The sequence below is a fragment of the Thermobia domestica genome, chromosome 8 (assembly GCF_964235325.1).
Source record: "Thermobia domestica chromosome 8, izTheDome1.hap1.1, whole genome shotgun sequence".
NCBI classification, from domain to species: Eukaryota; Metazoa; Arthropoda; class Insecta; order Zygentoma; family Lepismatidae; genus Thermobia; species Thermobia domestica.
In genome coordinates this window covers 226616974-226636288 of record NC_137461.1, presented here as the reverse complement: position 1 = coordinate 226636288, position 19315 = coordinate 226616974, and the positions used below count along the sequence as shown (strand labels likewise).

The window sequence follows — 19315 nt, the reverse complement described above, 5'->3', positions numbered from 1 at the left end:
CTGTTCTATCACTGTACCAGATTATTAGAAAATAATTTAATTTCCATGTATTGGGTTAAGACTAACTAAATGGGATTGAATGTACAAGTAAATACAAATTACTCTACAATAGTTTTTAAAATCAGTCTTTGGTTTTCTACAGTTCTTATAACCTACTTTGGATTTAGTAAATAATATCGGAAACATTAATATTACCATAACCCAACATTATAGTTGCTAACTTTATGCAGGGAAAATACTTTAGAAAGCTTATAAAGAACAGCTTGTGGTTATTTGTTTTAAAAATAGTTATTGTATAGTCCATAGAGAACCGTTAAAGTGATCAATTTGCGATGACGATCTTCGAAATCTACATGAAAATTTTAGCCTAAATAGGTAAAAAATACTTTTCCTTGCCTACAATTATTATAGTTCTGAAAGCATTAATATAATACCTGCTACATATGATTCTCTCCAATTGTACGATAAAAGAGTTTCTGAACACTTCATATTGCTTTAAATTGTCTTCCATATATGAGAACTTACTTGTTTCTTGAACACAAGAGGTAAAACAAACAACTTTCGAAATAAAAAAAATAAAAAAACAAGATATAAGTTTCAATGAATCTCATAAACTTAAAAACTGCACATTACTAAATCAGCATCCTGTCTGCAACATCTGCAAGGGCGAACATCCTACTTACTCTTACCATTCTAAAAGTCAACTTAAACCTTTACCTGAAAAGCCCGAGATTGTTGTTCAATTATGTGTTCACACGTCCTCCACATCTACCAATGTTTCAGCAGGAACTCAAACCTCGTTTCTACCACTTCCAACCGTGAAAAACATCTTACAATTTATCCCACTAGTGGTGCAAAATGTGTTCCTATAACAGCGTTACGCTATTCTTACTCACACCTCAAAATCTGCATAGGACATTTTTCATCTTCATATGGCAAGGGACTATTCAGGAATTTACATCTACATTTCTGTTTTCACTCTCAATCTAACAATCATATACAGGATACACAGAAACAGAAGAGATAAAACGTCCAACTATTCTTTGCTAATATTCGTTCGCTTCAAACTCAAAACGTTCCGCTCTAAACCATGGCATCATTTCATCAAGTGGCTTGCATTGCTCTCAACGGAACTTCCTTTAAAACCCCTGACCGTTTTCGATTCCCACATGACCATCCTTCGATTTGAACTTCCTTACAATATTACCGGTGATGGAGCAGCTTTTGCCATTAAAATCTCGTTACCTTGTCGTCTTAACATGCCACCATATCCTGATTAACGCGCTGAACATATCAGAATAGTCTTCTTTTTGGTACTTACTCTCAACTAGTTGTGTTTGCTCCTCTCAATCTTTACCTTATCGTTTTTTCACCTACCTAGATCTTAATTTTAAAACTTATATCGTTTTAGCAGATATAAATTACTATTCTCGAACAACGACATAGCAACAACTTTACAGGACTTTCTGAATCACCGTAAGTTCTTGAATACTTCCAGCATACCACACTCGGTCTGAAAGTAATGTCATCTTATGTTATAGTCAGTAACAATCTGTTAACTAAATCCTTTATCAATATATATTATACTTTTTTATATATATTATTAATTTGATGTCTCTGGTTCAAGAGAAGGCATTACCTTCTATGGCCCGCCCATCTTAAGACGTGAATGTAACTGTACTTTAATAAAGAACTCTTTATTACTTACTACGTGAGAAAATTGCTGAACATAGATTTGAGGCAAATCTACCTGCTGAAGGTAATGTGAATAAGGGTCCTTTTGAAATATGTCCTCGACAGTGTGACAGAAAAATAAAGCAATTCTTGCTTGAAATGGCAGAAACTGGCATGTTTGGAACATAGCAAATATATGTGTGCAAACTGATGGTTCAAGTTCGTGTACAGTGTTGCTTTTTTCTTGTTCATATGTAATAAACTATGCATTTACATTTGTTTCAAGCTTTTAATATTTTAATCGCACATAGCAATATTAGAAAAACTCAGGCACACATACACAAACACATTCTCTCTACTTATAAGATTGTAACATTTTACTATTTTTATTCGACCTTTGAATAAATCACAACCAACTCTAAATTATATTAACACTTAATTTCTCCTTTAAAAAACGTCTTCACACATATGCATAATGAAATGTTAAAATATCTGATTACAATAAGGTAATAATTACAGCTTATACAGAGATTGGGTATAGGGATACTTAAGGGTTCTATACTTTATGATTTATTACTAAACACTTCAGCTCTGTTTACTTTCATTGATGCAATGTTAATTTAAAGTTTTATACTCATGTTGTCCTGTTGGTACTCCTAAATAAGATATTTGCATTAATACAATTTATTCCATTATTTTTCAATATATAATCAGAATTTGTACTTTTGTTATTTCCTATTTTTAGTAAAGAAATTAAAAGCATCACAAAGAGCATGTTTATGTACGCAATCGGATCACTTATTTCATTTTGGATTACCATAGTTGCAATATTTGGCATTATTCTGACTATTGTTCTTGTTGGAGATGAATTGACTGCCAGAAAGGTAAGATCTATCTTTTCATATTTTTAAACTTAATTGATGATAAATGTTTTCCTTGATAAACGTCATCTCAGAAAGTAGTTCATGTTCATAATAAGCTTGAATTTGCACTCTTGGTCTTGTGTTTCTTATTAGCATAAAGAACACAAAGCTTTCATTTAATTACGATTTACAGTATTTTGCTGACAAGATGTGTTCCTGTCAAAATGTGTTAACAAAATTACAATAGTAATTCGCTTAATTGGGAAACTTAAAATTAAGTAGTATTTCTACCAAGAATATCAAAACACCAACTTGACTTTCAAGGGAGTCACCATGGCAAGGAAAATCTTACACTACCACAGCAAATTACCAGCTTTAGACGGAGTGAAGTCACTGTTTGTGAATCTACTTGTCTCTTTGGTAATTTTCGACAGAGAATTCCTGTCGTTGTTTTATATCTTCCTTTAAAGAACACCTTTCTAATTTTACAGGACTAGTTAATTAAGAGGAACAATGATTTTCAGACTGAAACGGTATGTAACTATAGCGAAACAAGTAAAAATACTTAATTATAGTAGTAAAATCAAACGAAATAAAATGATATACTGTTAGCGAACTAATCTTCACCGCTGGAGACTCCTTGCAAGAAAATCACGTGATGTGGACCCAAGGTTAAACTTTAGATCCGATTCTCGTGTACTACCATTGCTGAAAAGCGGAGTTAAACTCCAAAGAAACCTATAGGCTAATGCAGATTGAAACGAGGAGAAATCTGTATCCCAAAGCTATCTAAGCTTTCAAAGAAAAACGTTTAGAACTTGCACGACTTACTTTTTTTTTTTTTTTTTTTTTTGTTATTCATGTTAAAACATTTAAAGGCAAAAGTTTCATCTTCTGTTTCAGGTTTTTGTATCAATCACTTCAATTGAGACTTTAAAAGTATCAACATTTGTTGGGTTATTAAAGGGAATGATGGGAGTTCTAATGACTCAAGTGTCAATAAAAAGAATTGAGGTAAGTTTGGAAAGCAAGTCAATATTAAAATTACAGAAATATGAAGCTACTAAGAAAGTACACATTACTTCTATTTGCAAATTATTATACATCTTAATGCTAAAAACTGTTTCTTTGCTTCTTTTTGTATTATCAATAAACTTTTGAGTAAAAAGAAATATAGTTAGGTAAGCTTACGCTACAATTTATAAAACTAGAAGGCTCACTGCTGAGTAAGGAAAACCGGACAATGGATCATTCGTAGTCATTCTGTGGAATTACAACTAATGGCTAGTTGGTTAATGCTGCATTTATGAGTAAAAATGATGAAAGTTGTTAATTGGAAAATAAATAAATAAATAAATAAATAAATAAATAAATAATGACTAGTTTAGACATTGATTTGTGAATTCTACAGAGTATGTCATAATTCACGAAGGTATTGCAAAACGTAATATTTTCCATGAGAAAAAGAGTAATGTAAATATTCGTTATGAACGCCGTAGTATAAGAATGAGGAAAATGTTCAAACCATCATTTACCTCTTATTTTGCAAATTGTATGAAGTAGACGTCCAGAAAATGCGAGATGAAAAATCCACAGTTGCGCAGAGAACGAAAATTGTTTAATTGAATTTTGAAAAACAAAGATCAATTGTCTTAACAAATAGAGCGTATCACCGCCAGTTCAGTGCCAGGGAAATCACTGATTGTGCCAGGGAGTGTTTGAATCAGTGATTGGACATTTTAGGCAACACGGTTCGATAGCTGATTTGCCACTATCGAAAAGACCACGCTCGGCAAGAAGAGATGCAGCAATTGAACCTGCTCGGATGAGTATCGAAGAAACAGAGTTTTTCACAAGACGGGCTGGCCACGTTAGAGCGAGTCAAACGATAGTGAATCGCATATTAAAACATGACTTGCACCTTTACCCGTACATAATGCCACTGACGCATTTACTGCAAAAGAGGGCTTTACGTCAGATTTGCTACGCGTATTCAGCAGTTGACTTCTGAGGACGCAGATTTTCTTCACAATTTGGTTATAAGTGACGAAGAACACTTCTACTTTCATGAGTACGTAAGGAAATAAAATTGCAGGTTTTGGGGTACCGAGAATTCATGAGGTTATCTACCAACGTCCAATACATCCTGTGAAGTGTACAATATGGTGTGATATTACGTTTAAGAGAATCATTAGGCCTTGCTTCTTCGAAGATGGCAATAACAAGGAAGAAGGATTGGTGCTCGATACCGGGTGAGGATTTAAGAAGGTTTGTACCCTGCAGTTTGAAAATGCCAAACGTTTGGATCCAGCAAGATGGCATCACAGAGTACATATCCAGAGATACAATCCAACCATTTCTGGACATCGAATCAATTATCGAAACGCTCACCCTGTATATAGGTATATAAATAATAATCACAACAGAAGAAGTACTTGTCAATAGAATAAAAAATAAATAATACAATGATTTGCAAAATGTTCATTCTAGTGAAGTCCATGTGATAATTTCCATACATTGTATATTACAGAAACCAATAATTTTTACGAAAATTTGGTTTATGACTTGTGTAAACAAGATATCAGTATTACTTGCATTAGAAAATGTAATATCATAGAAAACTTGAATTTTATCCTCATCATTCCTTAAGTTATAAGACAAGTTGAAGTCAATCCAGATTATGTCAGAGGTGGTATCAATATTATTCAAAATTTTGAAGAATTGAAATTACCTGATCTACAGTAACTTTTTTATCGACAATATTTACTGACTATTCAATGTAATCTAGGTTGTTACAACTCATCTCAATAAATTCTAACCTTATATTATTCTACTATTTGATTACAAAAATGAATACTCCTCGAAGATGTCTCCATGTTAAGATAACCAGTAAGTCTACGACTCACATACCGTTGGTGCTAAAGAGGAACGTTAAAATCTAAGCAAACTCTACATGACACTGATACCAGTTCTTGCACATTTGAATTAAGAACTTAAATGGAAATGCATGAAAATGATCTTATGATATGTGTCTTACAGCAATTGTTGATATTTTATTCTATTTGTTATCACAAGCACTCATAATGCTTTGTGCTTGAATGCAACATGCGGCATCTAGTAAGTTGTGATAGCTTGAGTAGTCGTAGATAATCCTAAGTTTAAGCTAGTAAATTATTACTTCGAAAATATTATTGAAGATAGTCTATAACACGAAGAGCAATGTGAAACAGACTCATCTTGATTAAAATGTAATCATATTTTCATGTAAAGCACTACATTGTTGGTTCTTCGACATTTTAATTGGCTTGTTTATTTTGGATAATTTACTGTCTAGAGTCAGAGATCGTATAAGTACTATTTTCACTTTTCTACAACTACTGAATGATCATAATTAAGTTGCATAACCCATGCTGCTTATGCAAACACTATGTTCTACGATAAATAAACGTTAATATCTCAAGACCTTTATTCAAAAAGTACGACAAACTTTAAAAAAAAAATGTTATGAGTTTCTGTTCTCTTTGTTGTGAAACAAGAATTTCCCAGTTACTGCTGTTACATGGGTTTTATACAGTATGTAGTAACTCTTCATACTTTCCATATGTAGATCATTTCTGTTTCGGAAATCGAAAGTATGAAAATTTACAACTTACTTTGTAAAGTATCATGACTCATGCATACCTAAGGAGATTCAGTCATTTCATAACATGTGTTATTGTTATTGCCTGTTAAGGACCATAATATTTTTATGTTATACTTTTGATACTTTATAATATCATTTTACCTCCTGAACTTCTATTGAGACGCAAGAACCTGATAATTTATTTACTGTGTTTAGATATTTTATATTCATATATGTTTTACGATATTTTAAAAATAAATAGTACCTTTATATGTATTGTCGTATTAAGAAGTAATAAGTTCATGTAAAATTATTTGAAACATTATTATATTAAAAAGCTGTGTATTGTAAGAAAAAATATAATTTTTGCATGTGCTTGAGGTTAATTTAGTAACTACCTCTTGTTTAGCAAGTAATTAATTAATAGTAAATTGTCAATTGTCAGATAATTCCATTGACACTGATATTAAACCTTTTCCTTACATTTTTACCAATATTATAAATGATCAAGTTGGTTGACTCATGCGTAGCTACGCAGATTCAGCGATTTCCTAACAAGTGTTATCCATTGTGTATCATGTGGTTCGGATTCCATGTTGATCAATAGGTCCCGTCTCATATAGCTTTACTGCTGAAAGGGACGTTAAACTCAAAATCAACTCAACTCCATTGCCCATCATTTCTGATAACTTTGACAATAAATATGCACGTATTTTTTAAAGAAAAGTAATTAGATATAGAATATATAAATACAATAAGAACATTGTTATGATTCTTGGATAGCAATAACAATTTAGAGGGTAATATGATAATGTCATAAAATATTTTTTAAAAGAATTATCATGTTCTGTTTGTGACTTTGCAGAAATTCCTTCACATGGATGAATTTTTATCTCAAGTTCACAACATCTCTGTGACAGCAAATCAAAGTAATCCATTAATATATATTGAACATTTAACAGCAAAATGGAACAATACATTACAAGAAAATACACTAACCAACGTGAGTCTTGAAGTTTACCGTGGAGATTTAATGATGATAATTGGACAAGTTGGATCAGGGAAAGTGAGTAAAGTAATCCAGTTGTAACGTGTCGATACGTATTTTTTTTTTAGATAAAATTACTTACGATTTTAAATACAATTACATTTTTCTCCTTGATTTTCTTTCTTTTTTTTCAGAGAGTCTCTAGTTTCAGTTCGTGTTCGTATTGTATTTTAAATATCTAATTACTGGGTAAAATTAGGAACTGTTTGAATTTTAATTTTATAATTTTTATAAGATAAAATATACAACTATTTTATTTTGTATTATAAACAGATCTAAATAAATATTGTTACATAAAATGTCACAAAGAACCATTTCCGGAAACAATCAATCTGTTTTTGCCAAACAAATTCAAGAACATTATATGTACAGTCAGAAACAATATTAAGTATAGGTTGGATGTATAAGAAATAATAGCTCCAACCTATACTTAATATTGTTTCTGACTGTACAGAAACGAAAACATTGCCTTGTTTTTGTCATGTACGTAAACGTCAAACTGTAATTTAGTCTTTTTACAAGATTAATTAGTTTGTTATGTACTTTAAATAAAGAAACAAAACTTATTCCTGTATAGCTATCTGAAATTATTGGGTATTTCTAGCGACAGCAGTCACATATGTAATATTTAAAAGTAGCAAAAAAAGTGTATTAAAGGTACATTTCAGAAATTTGGATCATTCTGTGGCTTGAGATCTAAACCACTTTATTGTTCCAGAGTACAAGCCAAGCACTCGGGTAATTGTCAGTCATCATGAATAGGTTTAGATTCCAAACGATTTTGCCTATCAATCTAATGCTGTAAGTTGTCTCACAATTCTGTCTCTAAACTTTGTTTCTCGTTAGTATCTGAGCTAGAAACAGATCCTTCGTGTATTTGTTACTCTGTTTCATTTATAACATGCCATACTCTATACACATGTAATCAATCTTAACTTTGTTTTAATTTATGCTTATCAATCAATAAATGTTATTGTTATACCAAATGTGCAAAAATGATGTGTTCTATCACAGATTGCCATAGACCAGAGGTTAAAATGTCCCTACAGGCTCTAAATTGACAGGTTGTAATACTACCTAAGTATCTAAGTCTTTAAACTCTTATCAAAATACATCCACTCACTACAATAGAACCATAATTTAAAACATTTTTCTAATGAAAAACCATTTCACACTAATAAGAATACACCATACTAGACAGAGTTCTTATTCGTAAGTTGTGCATCTGCTACACTTTTATAATATATTTATCTAATTTTATACATTATTCCATTTCTCTAGACATCACTGTTGCATACTATTTTGGGAGAATTGCCTTACTCTGATGGGAGTATTGTGTTACGTGGAAGAATTTCATATGCATCACAAGAACCATGGTTGTTTCAGGGATCTGTACGTGATAACATACTATTTGGTCAACCTTTTTATAGCGAACGCTACAATGAAGTTGTGAAAGTATGTGCGTTGGAGACAGATTTCACACAATTCCCATTTGGGGATTCCTCGCTTGTTGGAGATAGAGGATTAATACTTAGTGGTGGTCAAAAGGCTCGAATTAATCTTGCAAGGTAGGTTAGAATATCTTATATTTACTAATTAAACATGAGATGCTATTATAGCTAAAGGAAGATGTTATCCATGCAAACAGGGAAATTATTTAAACTTTAGTATCTGAAACGAAACACGCTAAAGACCAATATACTTTATTATATAGATATTTAAGAAAAAAATATTGGTTAGAATATAACACGTCACAATAGTACCAAACATTTATGTTTCTTTTTAGTGAATGAAAGAAAGTGCGTATAGTTTTATTATAAATATAGAAGCTCTTACTTAAGTTCATTGATTTGAAGTGTTTTAGTGGGACTGTTCTAACTGCTTTATTATTAGAATACACACAACCTATTACATTTACGAAAGTATGACTGAGCAAGGCGTTCATGTGTGCAGTTTTTGTCAATGAGCGGTCTCAAAGACCAAATGGGATGGAAATCTCCGAGAGAGAGGAACAAACACACTTTCTTATGATAAATTCTAAATCAAAGTTCGAAGGCTTGTTTTTGACACGTGTTTTTTTCTTTCTTTCTTTTCCGGGAAGAGAAAAGTTTTGGCGTGTAAGAAATTACAGTATATAATATTGCAAATTTCCAAGTGGATTTATTTACATTACTATTTGTGGTAATAAAGAAACTGTCATTGAAAAACATTATTGTAAAAGTTAAGTTCTGTTTTGTCACCCATCTCAAGTCTTAGGGGCCAACTCTGCCTCGCCCCTCAAGATCGATATCGAAAATTTACGATATGGATACATCAATGTTGATGTATTTGCGAAATTGAATGTTCATATGTGTCACTATTGATATCGACGATATCGATATATCGACATACCGCACAGGCATAGATCCGAGAAATGATGCTTGAAATACACTGGAATCAATAATCAAAATCTAAATATGTTCTTGCATTCCGTATCCAACGTTGACAGAGAAGGGAATGAATCCGAACAAACATTTTAAGCCCCAAAACTTTGTTAAAATAAAAGTAGTTATACTTCCCCCTTAATAGAAAATTATTACTGTAATTTATCTTATACCTCTGTTTCTGATTGTTATCACAAATCAGGGACAGTACACCTACTTTACATAGTAAAGCAATATACTCTATATTTTTTCACAAATAAGCAAACCAGAACATGAAATTCTTGTGATAATAAATTGGAACGTTCTAGAAAATAATCATAATTCATTGTCCTTATTTCTGTCAGTAATTTTGACAGAGACTCAGAACTATAAGATTAATAGAACTAGAAATAAGAGATTTAATTCCTTCTTTCTCTCACAATAAAAGACGTCTCCATTTTTTTGAGATAGTCATTTTTAATATATAAGTCCCCTATCCCGGGCTAATTGTTGCTACCGGGATTTCTAGGTAATCGGTACGGAAAGGGTAAAGTCTGTTGACTCTCAGATCTCGACAGTTTGTTAAAAGAGACTTAATAATTCATGTTGTTATTTCTTCGTTACAAAACACTTCTGATTGACTATGTTCATGATGAATTACTGAATTTATACACTTCACATAAAAAAGCGACAGATAACATCTTTCTGCTAGGCCATCCAATATATACCTTCTTACCCCACAATCGTGTCTGGTAGAGAGACCCCCTCTCTCTTCCTTTCCTCTTTCCCATAGTAAATTCAGCAACAACACGAGACACAATTCTAATATCAAAATATACATGTGTTAGTGTTAATAAAGTGAAAGAATGTAAATGAGACGAAACGAGATTCATAAGTTAATGCAAAGAGAAACTTAAACATATCTCAATGAAAAATTGAAACCAATAGATATCTGTTAGTGGTACGGAAGTGAGACAGAGGGAGAAAAAGATATATAAGAAAAAAAAAGAAACGGGAGCACAGATAAAAATATTGGATTTAAACAGTGAGAAAAGAACCTAACATTATAAAGTTCCGTTTCCAGAAATCCAACAGTAATATACGAATAACGATTTTTATTTTAATTTTTGTCAGAACTATTCAATTAAATATGTAGAGGATGCTTGAAAATATCATTAAGTCAGTTTCAAAATGAATACCAAACTTGGTGTTCAAATTAAGTACTCAATTTCTATTGAAACTAAAAAATTCCGAGACACATCTAGATCATGCCTAAAGTTTAACACACATCCTATCTTTCCGCGTGGTTCGGTTGGAAATTCGGTAGTATTCATTAAATGTAAAGATCTTAAATACATTATAATAAATCTGTAGATAGCATAGGTCATACCTTTCATTCGAGACTATTAATACAAACTGAACAAAACATAAAAGAAAAAGAAAATATAGAAAAAAGCAAAGAAAAATTGAGTTTATCCTATTTTACTGTTAAATCTTTATCAGAAAAAGCCTACATTAGAAGTCGAAATTGTATCATAATGAAAAGTTACAAATGTTTAAATGGAAATTTGGATGTTGGTTCCTTATAGACGTATCAAATCTTGCATATTTCTCATTTCATACGTGGATAAAACAAATTCAAGAATTATAGGATGGAAACGAATTTTGTGTGAAATTAATATAAATAAAATCACTCTTGAAATAACCCAAAAGCAGCCATTTTCTAATCATTTCTGAACATTCGTCTGTTCCGAATATCCACTCTCGATTCCACTTATTGCGGATATAACGTTGTAATTCGTAATGATAGAATGAACACGCTAGACGACAACACGAACTATCCCCAGTCGTATGCATGCGGTATTATTATATACTAGCTGAATATACTCATTCTTCGAATGGGTGGTAGTATTTGGAAATCAAAGCATGTGGGAGTATCACCATTTATTTCAGCGACCGCGAAAAGTATGGTTTTGACACTAATATCGGTCTTTTGGGGCACTTTTTTACATAACGCAGTATCCCGCCGCTGCCCCCAGACCCGCATACAATGGTAGGTGAATTTGCAAGTCATCGCTAATTGAAGTGTCAACATTGATTTCAGCGACCGCGAAAATTATGGATTTGACACTTAATATCGATCATTTTTGATTACTTTTACATGTCTCTTTATCCCGCCCCGGTTCATCCTCTTTCCGCAGCCAAATAGGGTGAGTTTGGAATTTAATGCGATCGGAGTTTCACCATTGATTTCAGCGAACGCGAAAACAATGAATTCTAGAGTAATATCAGTCATTTTCTATTACTTTTACATGCCTCGGTAAACGTCCCCCCTGAGACCTCCCTGGTTCGAATTTAACAAAAGTGCTTCGCCTTGGTCTGGGATTTGGACCCAGGTATCCTTGACCAAAATTTGGTAACTATCGTTTCACTTGTCTAGTCCTCAAGTCGGTCCCGGTGAATGCTACCCGTGAGATCCCCCTGGTTCGGATTTTGATAAGAATGTTTCGCCTTGGTCTGGAGCCTGAATCAAGGTATCCGTTTCCGAAATTTGATAACTCTCGGTCAACTTGTCTGGTTCCCAGCGCGGTCCCGGTTAGGGATGCGCACGAGACAAGGTTTGTGACTGTCTCGTCTCGAAAATGTGCTGTAAAAGTAATGTCTCGACTTGAAAAATGTATATTTCTCTATTGGAAGAGCCGTGTCCCGACTCGAATTTTGTCAGGAAAATCCTGTCTCGACTCGTCTCGTGCTAATCCCTAGTCATGGTAAACGCCTGCTTCCCTGAGACCCTCTTTGTTCGTCATGATCTGAGGCCTGGACAAAGGTACCTGTGACCAAATTTTGGTAACTCGGTCCACTCGTCTGATCCCAAGGCCGCACACAGACAGACAAATACACAAACAAACTCTTATTTATATTAGATTATTTTCTTCTGATGCATTGTTCATAAAGTTAGCTCTAGGGATCAAGAGTAACCCCTGCCTCAACATCACGAAGTGAAAAATCTTGAGATGAATGCGTATAATTGTTTGAATTCAGATGGCAACTGTCACTAATCATTTGAAAGTGAATATTAGAGGACCACGAAATAAAGTAAATAGACGCGCGTCGTCGCTTTTGGTGAGATGTCGCTAGTTGCTCATCAGTGGTCCATCGACGCTTACGGCATGGGGAAGTACGCTTATAATAATAATAATAATAATAATAATAATAATAATAATAATAATAATAATAATATGTGTTCAGCTTCACTGTGTAGTTGTTATTTCAGCGAATAATAATATCAATATGTGGAGTCAATCTAACGAATGTTCTTTGAAGATTAGGCATTTCTTCTGTATCATTATTTTCCGTTTCCAGAAAATCCACGCACGCGGTGTTTATCCACCATAAAGTCCGTATGATATTAGATAGGATCGATCTTATGTATACATAAAAGTCGGGACCAGTACTGCACATGTAATTGTTGAATAACTCAAGCTTGTGTGCAGCGTTACAAAATTATTTACTTTCGTCTTGTGCTCGTGGACACAGGTTCAAGTCCATTGGGAACTATAGAACTCAGTGGATCTTTACATATTTTAACGAAACATGTAAAGTTTCATCGTTAGAAGCACAAATGTTCGTTTTAATCTTTCGTAGTAATTATTATTGATAATACCTAGGTATTTAATACCAGTAACTTTTGTCCTTGCGTATTGTTTTTATTCTTTTCTTTATTTTAAAATTATATCCAAATAAATTCAACCATAATTACTATTATTTTGAATGTAAACGCCATTTTTCACAAAGTAAGCGTGAAGAGTCAAAGAGTGACTTCTTATACTAAACAAGCAATCCGTAAGAATGTGGAGGCAAACACCTGTATCATGATAGACGATTTAAAAATGTTGGTTGGGTAAGGGCAAATAATAACTATTGGGACTACTAGGACAATCCGAACACTTAATTCGTCTGTAGTATCCTCTTTTCATGTTATTGTTCTTAGAAAGAAACGTTGTACGTTTAGTTAAATATGTTTCGGGTAGAATAACCGTTGGTGTATTGGCACCGTCCTAGACTTCCAAAAGGAAAATCTTGGTTCGAATCGTCATCAGGTACTGTTTTTTCTCATAAAACATTCGATACCAACGTTGATTTTTATTTTTTGTTCAGTTTGCATTAATAGTCTTTTATGAAATGTATGATCTACGCTACCTACTAGGTTTATTATAATGTATGTCAGATTTGTACGTTTAATGAACATTACCGAATTTCCAACCGAACCACGCGGAAACACAGGATATGTGTTAAACTTTTGGCATGATTCTAGATGTGATCGGTACTTTTCAGTTTCAATGGATATTGAGTACTTAATTTGGTGACCATGTTTGGTATTCATTTTGAAAGTACTTAAGGAATTTTTCAAGCATCCTCTACATATTTATTTAAATAGTTCTAACAAAAATTAAAACAAAAAACTATATTACTGTTGGATTTCTGGAAACAGAACTTTATAATGTTAGGTTCTTTCATTACTACGTTTAAATTCAATAATTTTATCCGTGCTCCCGTTTCTTTTTCTTCTTCTATGTCCTTTCCTCTCTCTGTCTCACTTAAGTACCTCTTACAGATATCTATTGCTTTCAATTTTTCATTGAGATATGTTTAATTTCCCTCTAGATCAACTTATAAATCTCCTTTTGTCTCATTTTTATTCTTTCACTTTATTGACACTAATACATGTATAGTTTGAAATTAGAATTGTGCTCGTGTTGTTGCACATTTTAATGTGGGAGAGAGAAAAGGAGGAGAGAGAGGGGTCTCTCTGCCAGACACGATTGTAGGACAAGGAAGTATATATTGGATGGCCTAGCAGAAAGATGTTATCTGTCGCTTTTTTATGTGGAGTGTATAAATTCAGTAATTCATCATGACTATAGTCAATCAGAAGTGTTTTGTAACGAAGAAATAACAACATGAATTATTAAATCTCTTTTAACAAACTGTCGAGATCTGAGAGTCAACAGACTTTACCCTTTCCGTACCGATTACCTCGAAACCCCTGTAGCAACAATTAGCCCGGGATAGGGGACTTATATATTTAAAAAATTACTATCTCAACAAAATGGAGATGTCTTTTATTGTGTTAAGGACAATGAATTATGATTATTTTCTAGAACGTTTCAATTTATTATCACAAGAATTTCATCTTCTGGTTTGCTTATTTGTGAAAAAATATAGAGTATATTGCTTTACTATGTAAAGTATGTGTACTGTCCTGATTTGTGATAACAATCAGAAACAGAGGTATAAGATAAATTACAATAATAATTTTCTATTAAGGGGGAAGTATAACTACTTTTATTTTAACAAATTTTTGGGGCTTAAAATGTTTGCTCGGGTTCATTCCCTTCTCTGTCAACGTTGGATACGGAATGCAAGAACATATTTAGATTTTGATTATTGATTCCAGTATATTTCTAGCATCATTTCTTGGATCTAGGCCTGTGCGATATATCAGTATACCAATATTGTCATGTCGATATTAACACGTATGAATATTCGATACCTATTTCTTAACATCGATGTATCCGTATCCTAAATTTTCGATATCGATCTTGGAGAAGCGAGGCATAGGGGCCCCTAAGACTTGCGATGGGTGCCAAAACAGATCTTAATTTTTACAATAATGTCTTCCAATGACAATTTCTTTATTACCACAAATAGCAATGTAAATAAATCCACTTTGCAAATTTGCAGTATTACGCGCCAATTTTTTCTCTTTCCGAAAAAGAAAGAAAGAAAAATCACCTGTCAAAAACAAGTGCTTCAAACTTTGACCAAGAATTTATCATAAGAAAATGTGTTTGTTCCTCTCTCTCGGAGATTTTCATCCCATTTGGCCTTTGAGATTGCTCATTGACAAAAACTGCACATATGACCGCTATACGCAGACATGCTCTTAGGCAGAATCAGAGGTTGGGAAAGGGAACGATTTTTAATAATAATAATAATAATAATAATAATAATAATAATAATAATAATAATAATAATAATAATAATAATAAGGGCTTACAAGTAGGGTCCGGTCTGTTTATCTTGCATGGGAGGGCTGCAAATCTACTACGCTAATGGTGTTTCTTAGTCTGTTTCTCTCTGTTTCCGTTTCCTGTGCTGTTAAGCGTTTATATTAAACCTTTACGTTATGTAAACTTTTTTCTTATTTCCCAGTTTTTTTTTTAAAGGAAAGAAACTGCCCTCCTCTGATACCTATTTCTTACCATTCATTTTGTTTCGACTGCTTACGTATGATCATTTTGTAACTTTTTATGCAATCTATTTTCCTCACAATAATAAAACCGTCATGTTTAACAATTTACTTTATTCTCTGTTTTGCAGTTTACCACATTGATATATTTGTAACAGAATTGATGTTTAGTCCAACGCCTTTCGAATTTTCAACCAACACAACGATCGGGCTTTTTGGGTTGCCTACTATTATAGGAAAATGAGAATTGCAGGTGGTAATGCACTTTTGGAGTCATGTTTACCTAGAGCACTGAAAACGACTTGCTTGTCTAGTTGCCTCATCGTAAGGCTAACTGCCGCATTGCAGTGCCTCATTAATTGTTTCATTCAAAAGAAACAAAGGAAAACCGAGTTTGAGGATTTAGTAAAATTAAATATGAATTAATATTTTCTTTTTCATTCATTTATCATTAAGCGTTAATATACGACTTGCGCACTCAGGGAAGACGTCATTGCTTCATACTAAGATTATTGCTACACGCAATAAGATATTTCAGAAAAAAATAAGATAACTATTTATCAATATTTTCAGAGCCCTGTATCGTAAGGCAGACATTTACTTACTGGATGATCCATTATCCGCAGTTGATGCTCACGTGGGTAAGGTAATCTTCGAAAACGCTATTAAGACTTTACTGAAGGATGCTGCCTGCGTATTAGTTACACATCAACTCCAATTTCTCGAAGATGCCACAGAAATTGTACTTTTAGAAAATGTATGTATTATGTTATACTTTTTAATACAGAGTACTTTAAAATGAACAGTGTGTTTCACATATTACATTATCTTTCTTATATCGCTTTCCAAATATAAAGGAACACAAAACAGGTTACTGCTCTCCAAATATAAAGGAAAACAAAACAGTGTATTTTTATACACTTTAACTATGATAATTAGTTGCAACCGATGAAGTATACCTCATACTGTATATTCACGGAAACACATAATAAATTAACAATAAATGAAGAATTAACCATACGCAACTTCTAAAAATCAACATTGTACTACATAATATTCTACCAAATGACTAAATATAATTGGTTTATAACTATCATAATACAAAGAAATATACTTTGTGATAATAATATAAGCTATTATTGTCAGCGTATCTAGGAATAAAAAGTCTCGGAACTTTAAATGAGTGTTCAATGCATTAACATAACTTACCTATTAATTGCAATACAGGTCCTTTACATTTTTTTTACATGAAAAGGAAGATGAATAGCAGACTCTCATGGTTCTAGATACTGGCCATCAGAGATTGGAAAATGTTATGCAAATCTGTAAAGTAATGAAAATTATGTACCATCAAACAAAATATTTTGATTGTATTCTGATTTGACCACAAAGGAATAAAATTATTTCATTGAATGAATGAAGTTAAAGCCTTTATTGATTATCGAACAATCAATAAGAAAAATATATTAGATATACTGTTCACATCTTTAATAGGAAATAATTTGTTTATGGCATAATTCTTATAAATTTAAGACTAGGAGCATATATATATATATATATATATATATATATATATATATTATAAAGTTTAAAGTTCCTCTTCAATTATTTTGGACTCTCAGACATGCAGGATTGCTATAGAACCTAGATTAATTTTATATGTATATTGTTTATGAAAGTAAACAAATACCTGCATGAAATATCTGATACGTACTTCTTATACATAATATGTTACAACCCGTACAGTTTTATCTTAGAGAAATTCCATTTAACCAATTTACCTGTGCAATTACGTATAAATGACTTCCCTTTTCAGTTAACATTCCTTAATATGCAATTGTGATAGTAGATATCGCGTGCCGGTTCACAACTTTGAAATGACCATTCGAATTTATATACAACATACACAATTCTCGTTTTATATACCCTCATTAGTAAACGTTCACGCTGCACAGTTCCTGACAATAAGGTTCCATATAAGTTACTTATAAGATAATGTGGCATCTAGTATCGATACTACTTTACAGCTTGTTTAATATATGTGAAAGGTGAAGAAAATGCAGTACTTTTTACTCGATCCATCTCCTAGCTCCTTCTTTCATGCTATTGTACTTTCTGTTACTTTATTTTCTTTCTATCGGACTACAGAAGTGCTAGGATTCCTGGTACGTTTACTTTTCTACAAAATTTTCAGATCATATCAACGTTTACACCAACAATCATATTTCTTGCAAAAGCACCTTTTTTATATTAAAATGTCATATTATGTCTGGTTTTATCTCCTAGTATGACAATTTGCACTCACAGAGAAAAAAGTCACTGCTGTTCAAACTGTTGGCGATGGCAACTGGACATATTTAGTTAAATGTCTGTTGTGAAGTGTTCAGTAAGCAGTGTACCACACGTTATATCTATACCTGAGCATGAAGTGCGTAAGTTACAAATCCTTGTTTTCCAGAAAACAGCAAAAGCGCTTACTTAAGCACTAAATACACATTGGACATACAGCATTATATATTTGGTTAATTACGTCATCAACCACTGGACAAGTTTAATCAGACACTGGATAAGTTTAACTAAATACATTTAACGAAATGTGTTCAGTTGCCATTGCCATATCTTTGTCAAGTTCATTTGGAAATGAACAGCAATTACATTTTTCACTGTGCTAACAAGTAAAAAGCAAAGGCATTTTATAATCCTTAAGGAGCATTTTGAAATTAACAGTAAAAGAACAAGCAGTTCAATAATGTTCTTTAAAAGAGACAAAGACTTCAGTGCCAATCTCTAGTTAACTATCCTTGCTAGCATGTAAACTTACAGGTATATGATATAATAGATATGTGATTACAGGGGAAGATTGAAGCACGTGGGAAATATCAGGAATTACTGGATTTAAAGTTGAATTTTATACTTAATCTCACGCAAGAATCTATAAACCCAATGATAACACAAATACCAGATGTAGCTCATAAGAAAGAATCAAGAAAGACACAGGTATGTACATTTTGAATTATTCTATAATGGCACCTGAACCAGAGTTTCACAACTCGATCCATTACAGTTTCACATTAAACAAATGTTAAAACATTAAGTAGAAGGAAATGAAAAGTATTTCTAACGTCTCATATTTAACTTTTATGTTTTGAAAGGTAAACAATATGCATTGTTATCGCAAACGTTTAGTGATAAACGATTGGTGGAATAAGAAGATGTAAGAAATCGGAAGCAAATCAACCAATGCAATATTTTCCACCATATGCTTAGTTATTTTTTGTGATATCAGCATAATTTAACATCAATTTTACGAGTCTTTGCGTTCACATGAAAATAATAATTATCCCTAAGTTCGAAATTAGTAAATAAATGTTACCGATCATACCATCTACATAATAAAGTATCAAAGCTGTGAAATAATCTCATCACAGGATTATTATAATTTTAAAGATAATA

General features: G+C 32.5%; 2 protein-coding genes across 2 annotated transcripts in view; one reads left to right on the top strand and one right to left on the bottom strand.

Moving 5' to 3' along the window:
- Positions 1–19315, bottom strand: part of LOC145692488 (ATP-binding cassette sub-family C member 4-like) — a 357392-nt gene that overhangs the window by 323294 nt on the left and 14783 nt on the right. Inside the window, exon 2 of the mRNA XM_081767796.1 lies at positions 17072–17185. The gene's annotated coding sequence lies outside the window, so the exon portion shown is untranslated. The remainder of the gene's footprint in view (positions 1–17071; positions 17186–19315) is intronic.
- LOC145692485 (ATP-binding cassette subfamily C member 4-like) overlaps positions 7029–19315 on the top strand; it is a 59765-nt gene continuing 47478 nt past the window's right edge. Inside the window, exons 1-4 of the mRNA XM_081767793.1 lie at positions 7029–7225; positions 8489–8775; positions 16436–16619; positions 18716–18859. Coding sequence (XP_081623919.1) covers positions 7037–7225; positions 8489–8775; positions 16436–16619; positions 18716–18859 — 804 coding nt within the window. The 5' untranslated portion in view covers positions 7029–7036. The remainder of the gene's footprint in view (positions 7226–8488; positions 8776–16435; positions 16620–18715; positions 18860–19315) is intronic.